Source organism: Helianthus annuus, chromosome 8 (genome assembly GCF_002127325.2).
Source record: "Helianthus annuus cultivar XRQ/B chromosome 8, HanXRQr2.0-SUNRISE, whole genome shotgun sequence".
Classification (NCBI taxonomy): domain Eukaryota; kingdom Viridiplantae; phylum Streptophyta; class Magnoliopsida; order Asterales; family Asteraceae; genus Helianthus; species Helianthus annuus.
In genome coordinates, this window is record NC_035440.2 from 15,793,311 (window position 1) to 15,803,800 (window position 10,490).

Consider the following 10,490-nt stretch of genomic DNA (forward strand, 5'->3'; position numbering starts at 1 on the left):
AACATATTATGTTTAGGTGTCTCTTACCATACTTAGCAATTTCCCTTTTTTTTTACAAGATTTCAACCCATCTTTGGTTAAATCTCATATTCCCACATTACCCTTTGGTAGGTAATTTACCAATTTAATTCTAATATCTTTAGTGATTTAACCATCTACATAATTACACGGGTTTTAAATCACAAATGGTCTTATTAGAATAAGCCACCTACCTTTTCCTCTTTTAAACACTCCTTGACCCGTTAGCTTGTTTGACCCGTTCCTTCCAAGCTTCCACCTAGCTTGACAAGATCAAACTTTACACAATACTCACAAGATTAGTTAAGTTAGCCATTTCATAAAATGACTACAATATCTCATGAGTTTATACACACCAATTCATCAAAACTTTAACTTTAGGTCAACTTGGCTTTTAAAGGTCAAGCAATACTTTAGTATGTACATGTGCAATAATATAGAACATGCTTAGCATACAAATTCATAATACATTCACATTAGATGATTACGTCATTTTATACAATTGTTACAAAACAGGCCTATAACCTATTTCGATTCAAGCATAAAACTAGAATTTCTAACTTCCACATTCTTTCAAGCATTTTCACAAACACTTGGTGGGCATCATTTTTCTAAGTCTAATTTCATAGCTAAAGCACCTAAACACTTAGTCATTTTATTATGTTTCAACATCCCAACATATAAACTAGCACTAGCTTATCAACTACACATTCAATCATGCATAGACATCATTCTAATCAACATTTAAATGTGGGTTTCACCTAAGGGTCAAAACCCACTTTTCACATTCATGATCATCTATCTATGAATCATTCAATTTGCACAATTAAACATCGATTTTACACAAAGGAGGTTCCTTATCACAAATGTGACCCTTATAAACCTTCAATTTCTATGAAACAACTAAAACCCGTTTGTTTCACCTTTCACATAACTTAGAAACTTCAATAAAAATGGAAATCAAGGGTTACCTCTTGGTTTATTATACCCTAGATGACAAATTTCAGCTTCATGCACGAATTGAGGGCTTCAATTCCATGGATTTGAGCTTCTCCTTGTGGATTATGGTTGGAGTCTCCTTGAGAGATCCTGTATGTCGACACACACCTCATATGTGTGTTGACCAACCCTTTTCTCCACTTTATACCCACTAGTTTAGCCTCTATACAAGTTCAGCCCCTCAATTTTAAATCAATTATTTAACTTAGTTAACATGAAAACCTAACCTTGTTAAGTTTTTTATGATATTTCTTTTTTCTTTTTCAATTCTCTAACTTTATTAACGGGGTTAGTTATTTACATAATACAACTCCCCCATTTTATCATCTAGTCCCGTTTTATTAGTAAATAAAACATTCATTTTAATAATTAACCCGTTTCTTTACTCGTATAACGCTTAAAGGCGTAATTACATGAAAGAGATTTTCGGGGTGTTACAAAAACACAACTGTATGAATCTGCTTGCTGTTAAAACACAACTGCATGAATCTGTTTGCTGTTAAAACACAAGTGTATGAATCTGCTTGCTGTTAAAACACAACTATATGAATCTGAATGCTAAAACACAACTGTATGAATCTGATTGCTGTTAAAACACAACTGTATGAATCTGAATGCTAAAACACAACTGTATGAATATGCTTATTGTTAAAACCCAACTGTATGAATCTGAATCCTAAAACACAACTGTATGAATCTGCTTGCTGTTAAAACACAACTGTATGAATCTGAATGCTAAAACACAACTGAATGAATCTGCTTGCTGTTAAAACACAACGCCAAGAACATTCTGGTGGTTTCCAGACATAATTAAAAATCGATACAGACCAGATAATAGTAAACAGAAAAAGAAGTGTATTTGCCATATCCGCAATCAAGAATTGTGTTTGAAGCCATAACTATCTCTCAAGTAAAAAATGATTTACGAATAAAGTTGATCAAGATTGTGAAAGGAACGAATGAGAATTTGATTGATATTTACGTCTGGTAGTAATTCGCAAATCATGGAGAATCAGTTACCATAAAATCGTGCATAGTTAGTTAATGAGATATAAATTCCAAAATTAAAATAAAATGTCAAATTACACAATTGCCCTTTTAGTTAAAATCCTTCAATGCCACATGTCACGTTCTGATTGCTTCCTAGACTTTCTAGGAAAATAATGCTTTCTACCCAACTCCTACTCTATATTTTAATATCATCAAAATAGATTAAGTATGTTTAGACATGTATACACCAACAAAAGTAACTTGTTTTCTGAATTGATTGACCAAATTGATCAACAATTGTTTTAAAGCATTCAAAAGACTTCTATGGGCATCTGGATACCAAAAATTGGTATAAATGCTACAAAACTAATTTAATTTTGGTGATTTTGGCAACAAATGTGTCATAAAAAACATGTCTCCATTGAATAAAATCAACGATTTGTTTGTTTAGTTACAAAGTTTTAGTTAATTTACTATCAATCAGAATTATCACCAATTTTGACTTTATGGAGGATGATATTTTGTGTAGGACTTTTCCAATCATAATACTTTTTAGTTTAGATAAGACTTTACGATTTAAAGTTTTAGTTTAGATAAGACTTTACTATTTGAAGTTAAATTTATGCCAATGATTTAGGGTTGATAAGATTTATATTAATTTAATTAATAATTTAAATTAAATAATAATTATCTACAATTAAGGATGGTCTAGAATAATGACAAGTGTCTCTTTTTTTGTTTCTTTTATTATATAGTATAGATAGATGACTAGGTTAGAACCCCGTGTATTACACAGAGTTAAGTCAATAAAATATTAAATTATTAAATAAGCAAAAAAATAATAAAAACATTGAAAAGGAAATACTAAAGAAAAGAAATATTCATAAATTAAATATTATAAAAAAAAATAATAAATAGTTAAGAAACTTTCTCGTCAACTGACTCGACGGGGAATTCGTTCTCTTACTCATTGCTAACCAGTTACTCCCCTGCCTTGGCATGAATAGGCTAAAGGATTGTTTGTTTAGCTCTTAATGGGCTCTTAATGGTTCAGACCTTTTACCTTTTACCTCTTACTGGTTCATAACTTAATGGTTAAGACTGTTTGTTTTGTGAACAGATGTCTGAATGGTTAAGCATTATACATAGTCTGAATGGTTAAGACCACTAATTTGCATTGGTCTGATATTTGCCTCTGAATGGTTAAACATTATACTGACTCTTAATGGTTCAGACCTCTTACAAATTCAGCACTTAACCATTCGGAAGTTGCGAAACAACCCTTAACTTTCCTTAAGACTGCTTCTGGAACATCTCTATCCTTCTATGGATACTGTCGACATTACTTGTTATGAGGCGAGGATTGCTACCAGATGACTTCACTTGAGACATAACTTCTTCCGATAACTAAACTTCAAGTCTTAGCTACCCGAAATAAAATAAAATAGAATAAAGTATAAAATTTTATTTAGTTATTATCAACATTTCTTACTTTAGAATAATTACCTTAATTTTCGACCTCTAAATATATATGTTAAACTAACCAATATTTTTTTGTTAGATTAGGTATCCTAAACCTTCCTACAAAATCAACTTTTACCTTAAACATTTTAATTTATAAGTTATAATGATATTTTTTATTTAAACCTTACCAAAGATAGATTTTACGAAAGTGTTATATTAGATTATAATGATGATTATATCTTTAAATTACTTTACAATTTAAATATGATTATCTGTTGTTTTAAAAAAGCGTAAATAAACAGTTTTTTATTACTGATTTCGTTTGTACAATACACAAGATTATATAGCCTATTATTTAAGAAAATGGAAAAAAAACTAACAACCTGATTATGTATATAGTTTCTTAAATTAAATTAAACAAACAATAAATAAAAATCTAAAATTAATTATGTCATGTGTCTTATGAAATCTTTTAATATTAATTAAATTTGATATTTTATATTCAAAAAAAAAAAAAAAGAAATGTTAGAGATTTTGTTGAAAAAAAAGTATATAGTTGACTTTAATATATTGAATTGAATATTTTATACTCAATGTGAAGGATAAGGTTTATGATTTATAGTTAAATTTATGCCAATAATTTAGGGTTGATAAGATTTATATAAATTTAATTGGTATTTAATAATTTAAATTAAATAATAATTATTTACAATTAAGGATGGTCTAGAATAATGACAAGTGTCCCAAAGTTGGTTTCTTTTATTATAGAGTATAAAGTATAGATTTACAAATTAGAGAACATTACTTTTAATACATATAACATTCTAAATCCTTTATTTAAGAAGGCATAAATTTTAATAATTGACTAGCAAACCTAAACCGCTTTTGGGCCCAAACCACACATATAAGATGGGAACAATAAGTTAATAGTTCGAAAGAAAATAAAAGACACCACTGGATAGAAGGTAGAGGTGTACAAAACCCAGTTTAAGCCCAAAATGGTTCGGGTTGTAAATCAGCCCGATTTTAGTTAGCTTGGGTCAAACAACCAGTTTGACCCAAACCGGTTCGTATTAATATTCGATTTTAGGGTTGAAAAACCCAACCTGCCCAAACCGATTTGGATCGGGTTCAAAACTAGTTTTAGCATTTAAATCGGCTTTTTTTGAGCTCAAACCGGTTCAGGTCTGTGACAAACGGCCTGGTTGGGGCCAGGCCCAAACTGGTTTTTTGGGCTACCAAATTGGGCTGTAAACCGGTTCATCAGGCCCAAACCAGTATTTTTGTACACCTCTAATACTCTAATAGAAGGAAGCAATTATGTGGATATATACTGATTGTCCACAACAAAAGCAAGTTTGGATTTGCAAGCCTGAGAATCGGATTCTGGTTTCAGTCTTTCTTTGTTTCTGGCTTCATCTTTACGTGGGACCAAATTAAGGCTTTGTAAATTTAATGCTATTGGGCTGGACATAATCTGCAATGTGGATCTCGATGTGTTAAAGCAACTAGTGGGCTTAAGGAAATGCACAGGTATACTTTTAAACATATAAGGTGCAGGATAGAAGAATACAATTTTGTCCAGAATAGAAAAAAGCAATTTTGTGGATGCTATTTGTGCAACGATTTTCCACAACGACTTGCAAAGTCTTCCATAGGCAATTAGCTCCCGTCCATCTATACAACTATTACATCATGTCCTTTGTTCATCATAGCAACTCATATTTCGTCTCATTTTTCTTAAAAGTTGAGGTTGAATCATGGGAAATCAGTGGGTTTGGGGGCTAATTCATCTCGTTTTCTTAAGCATGTGTTTGGGTGCAACCAAACATACTCGTCTGGTTGCTCAAAATTCGACAAGAAGCTGCCATGAAGGAGAGAGATTAGCACTACTTGAGTTCAAACACAGCGTCAAAGATGACTTCGAAGTGCTCTCATCATGGGTTGGCAGTGATTGTTGCTCATGGAAAGGAGTCCGATGTGACGGCGCCACCGGAAGAGTTGCTGGTCTTCATCTCAGAGGAATTGATTATGCCGGGTCTGTGTACTATAAAGACGTTTACTACTTAGAGGGTGATAAGGTAAACTCATATTTGGCTGAGTTAAGACATCTGCAACATCTGGATTTGAGCGGAAATAGATTCATAGGAAGTCGGATTCCTAAATTCATTGGATCCTTCAAGCAGCTAAGATACCTCAATCTCTCAAATGCAGGTTTTAGTGGTATTATTCCCCATCACATTGGAAATCTCACCAATTTGAAGGTTCTTGATCTTGGTTCATTTGAATTTTCATTATATTATAGTTCAAATGATGAGCCTTGGCTAATCACCTCAAATGATATGGCATGGGTTTCTGGCCTTTCCTCACTTGAGCATCTTGACTTGAGCTACGTAAATCTTTCTCAAGCAAACAATGTTGATATGGTATTTTACATGATTCCTTCATTAACATATTTAAGTTTGAGTGCCTGTGAACTTACTTATGCTGATCTTGGACTTCATCTTAATTCAAGTAAAATACTTCCCAACATTGAACATCTTGATCTTAGCTTCAACAGTTTTAAAGGTCAACTTCCACACATTTTTCAAAACATGACATCCTTAACGTTCCTTGATCTTTCAAGATATAATCTTAGTCTGGCATGGAACTCTGTAAACATGCTAAACGTGATCCCTTCTTTATCAGAATTGCATTTGTCAAGGTGTGGTATTCACAACGCCCCCTTTTCACCCACTTATTTGAATTCCAGTGCCCATTCTAACATACGATATCTTGATCTTAGCCATAATTCAATTGGTGGTAGATTTCCATCTGAATTAGTGAACATCACTTCTCTAAAAGTCCTTGACCTTTCATCAAACAGTTTGAACTCATCAATTCCTGTCATGCCTAACCTTCTAACGCTTGATGTTTCTGGAAATAAGTTTGAGCACATCGAGCTTGTTGGGATTTGGAGACAATGTCATCTGAAGGAATTGAGCTTATCCTTTAATCCCTTTGGAGGAGAAATGATAGGCCCATCATCAAACACGTCTGAATGTTCCCACTATGCTTTAGAGGTGTTGGAATCAATCGGAGATGGATTCAACGGTTCGATTCCAGAATCTGTTGGAAAACTAAACAATTTAAGAGTCTTAAGTCTCTACTTTAACAGTTTTACAGGTTCAATCCCTAAAGCTTTGGAGAGATTAAGCTTTTTAGAAGTATTAGATCTGTCTTTTAACAAATTAACCGGTCCCGTTCCGACATTCCTTGGAAACCTTACCAAACTTTACCTTAATTTTAATCAATTTAGCGGTTCTATCCCGGAATCATTGGGAAGATTAGCAGGCTTAACTTATTTAAGTCTGCAATCAAACCTGTTAACAGGTCCAATCCCAGTTTCACTTTGGCAACTCACCAAACTCATTGAATTAGATGTCTCTGAAAATTCTTTAGAAGGAGAGGTTTTGGAAGCCCATCTTGCTAACCTCTCAATGTTGAAGAGCTTGGATGTATCTTCTAATCATAAGTTGATTATTAATATCTCACATGAGTGGATACCTCCATTCCAACTAAAGATTGTTCGACTTGGTCCTTGCAAGACTGTGAACGGATTTCCACAATGGTTGCGAAATCAAAGGAACCTTGAGCAGTTAGTATTGTCTAATGCTAGCCTATATGGACTTCTACCACCATGGTTGCGGAATATGCCCTTGCTTTCTGTATTAGATCTCTCTCACAACAAACTCATTGGATCTTTGATAAACCTTCCACTTAGCGAATATAGCAGGTATTTACTACTACAAGACAACCTTTTCAATGGGTCAATTCCAAGATCAGTATGTAGAAGAAGAAGGCTGGAAATTCTCGATGTTTCCGGCAATCAGTTATCTGGAAATATTCCTGATTGTGTAGAAAGCCTACAAAATATGGCAATGCTTATACTTAGTTCAAATGGGCTGTCTGGAGTCCTTCCAAGTTCTTTAGGAAATATCTATTCATCGTTAAAATGGTTGAAACTGAATGAGAATAACTTCAATGGCCAGCTTCCACAAGATTTGGGAAAGTTGAGATACTTAGAAGTTATGGATTTGGGCAATAACGAATTCTCCGGAATCATACCAAAATGGATTGGAAAAAAACTTTCAGCATTGAAGATTCTCAGGTTGCATAAAAACAACTTCACAGGAGGTATTCCTCATTCTTTGTGTCAATGTTCATATCTTCATATTTTAGATATCGCGCACAACAACCTAATAGGATCCATCCCTCATTGTTTTGGAGAGATGAGCGGGATGATTGAGGCAAGAGATGAAGATTATGGACAATACTATGAGAGCATTGATGTGATAGATGTGATTCAGGTCATGAAAGGAATCGAGCTTGAATATACAAAAACAATGTGTTTAGTTGTTAACATGGACCTTTCAAGCAATAAACTTACAGGAGAAATCCCTCCAGAGTTAACTGCACTCGCTATCTTGATGGGTCTCAATTTGTCTCACAATCATCTGAGTGGGAGTATTCCAGATAGATAGCATTGGAAACATGAAGGCGTTAACTTCTCTCGATTTCTCAAACAACCAATTAAACGGGACAATCCCTCCGAGCATGGCAGCTTTGAACTTTTTGAGCTCAATGAATCTGTCACACAACAAACTGTCAGGAAGAATTCCAACCGGAAATCAATTGCAAACACTTACCGACCCATCAATATATGCTGGTAACAGGGATCTCTGTGATGCACCTCTGCCAAATAATTGTTCCAATCCTGAAAACCCACCGGCCACAACAAGCAAGAACAAATACAAAAAGGCTAATGAGCTAAGGAAGGTATGGTTTTACTTGGACATAACATGTGGATTTGCAACAGGTTTTTGGGGTATTATTGGAGTCTTGGCATTCAAGAAGCAATGGAGAAGGAAGCTTTTTATGATTGCAGAGGTAACCATGGATAAGGCATATGTGGCAGTCGCAGTGAGGATTTCCAAGATTAAAAGGGGCACTGAAGCCTAATAGATTCTTATAGTTGACAATATTTGTAACATTGTTGTTTTGATTTAAAATACTCTGTTGTGTAATATAATTATACCATGGGTATGTTTAATACAAATAAAAATATTACAATACACGAGATAGAATACAGGTGACAGATTACAGAAGAAGTGGACTGAAGATTAGACATGCCAATGGGTAGAAAATCATGTGATGGCAGCAGGTTCGCTCTATGTTCAAATGGCATTCTCTATTTGAGTCCAGTCACTTTTCTTGTGTTTTCCAAAATTATAGTTTCGGGCTCACCCCATTCTCTATTTGAATTAGATCTTCCAGTTGAGTCCAGAAAAGAAATAAAAAGGCAACAACAGCAGCTATGATGATTACCGAGAGAAAAACAATCCAAAAAGAAGTATATTTTTCGTTCTTTAGATTCTTTCTCGTTATGTAGTGTTGGGTAATCTTGATGTTGCAGGTTGTTTACTGGTCGGATACGAGTCAGCAAAACTATTATATTAGTCATATGTTTTCATATTTTTAATGAGTCACGTGTTAGTTTATTTAGTCAAGATATTATGGGTTAGTGGGTGATTTAGTTACCTTTTCTTTAGGTGCAAGTAGTTTTATTTTCCTATTTAATGTAAGTTATTTGTTAAATGAATGCAAGTGGGTTTTGAAGCAGTAAAATAAGTTTCTTATTCGTGAGTTTATCTTTGTGTATTATCTGTGTTGAAGCTTTGAAACCCAACAATTGGTATCAGAGCCCTAGGCTCATACCTGATTCGTAGCAAGAATAGAGGGCCAGTTTGAGAGTCGTTTCCGAGTAAGAGAGCAGCCCTTGGCTGCAGGGCAGAAGAAGAATGGCTGATTGAAATCAGCGAAGAAAGAAGAAAGTCGCGACTGACCGGTGTGAGAAAGAAAGAATCGTCGCCAATCGGAAAGGATAACGAGTGACTGTGAAAGAAATAAAGAAAGAATCAGAAAGAAATTGCGATTTCAGTCGATCGCAAGAAAGAAAGAAATTTAAAAGAAAGACCGAAGAAACCGCCGGTGACAAGGAAGAAGGTCGGCAGACGAGGCGTGGTTTTGTGGCGATGACAATCACTAAGAGGAGAAAGAAAGCAGCAAGCAAGGTTGATCCCATTCAGTGATAGAAGAAAGAAGTAGCGGAGGTTGATCCGATGTGATCAAGTGGAGAATAAGATTTTTTTAAGGAGGAATTAAATTTATTATTGAAATAATGGAAAGCAAGCAAGTATGGTGTAACAACCAATAGCAAGTGTCGAGAAACAATAAGCAACAACAAGTATTTGTTAGAAATGTTGATTGTTAAACTTTAGTTATGTTTCTATTATTCGAACTTATATGTTTATGATATGTATTTAGAATACTCTTTTATGTAGATAGGATGATATGCGGATCAAAATGATAAGCGGGTTTATCAAACCGTCAAGGAAGTTACCCGCTTAAATTTAACCGCCAACTTGTAAGTTTAAATACTTATTTGCCGGGAACTATTCCGGTTACCAAGACAATTTGTATGTAACATAATTGTCCTTTCAATCCTTCATATTTTCTCTGCAAGTTCGATATTCGTTTGCTATTTGACATTCACTACAAAATGTCAGTTTTCCATTCAAATTCTTCCGCTGCAAATGATATTGGCAATCCGGTTATTCATCATGATGTTAATTCGGATTTCCAACATAGTGGTATCAGAGCCACTTATGGAAAACGATCAGAAATCAATGAAACTTCTACCACTCTTCCTTGTCAACATTGTACCGACGAAATTAATGAAAGAAACAAGTGAATCCCTCGTGTTCGACTTTGTTACTATTGTCACTTACCAGGCCATCAAATCTACAACTGCACGGCCAAAGATAATGATGAAGCAACCCAACTGTTAAAACAGGCCATCAACGTTGGGATCAGACGGAAGGAAGACGATGTTCACTGCAATGATGAGATGATTGTCACTGGCACTGATGGCGGACAATGGGCAGGAATATGGTATGTTAATCCGACGTTCAATCATC

At 34.4% G+C, this 10,490-nt stretch overlaps 2 protein-coding genes across 2 annotated transcripts; both read left to right on the top strand.

Moving 5' to 3' along the window:
* The first annotated feature begins 5,008 nt into the window (after positions 1-5,008).
* Positions 5,009-8,714, top strand: LOC110869635 (LRR receptor-like serine/threonine-protein kinase FLS2). Its single transcript, XM_022118875.2, has one exon. It carries the CDS (start codon positions 5,232-5,234, stop codon positions 7,992-7,994), a length of 2,763 nt encoding a protein of 920 aa, XP_021974567.1. The 5' UTR covers positions 5,009-5,231; the 3' UTR covers positions 7,995-8,714.
* Positions 7,995-8,714, top strand: LOC118481181 (receptor-like protein EIX1). Its single transcript, XM_035976470.1, has one exon. The coding sequence runs from the start codon at positions 8,005-8,007 to the stop codon at positions 8,470-8,472; it is 468 nt and encodes a 155-aa protein (XP_035832363.1). The 5' UTR covers positions 7,995-8,004; the 3' UTR covers positions 8,473-8,714.
* Positions 8,715-10,490: the final 1,776 nt, after the last annotated feature.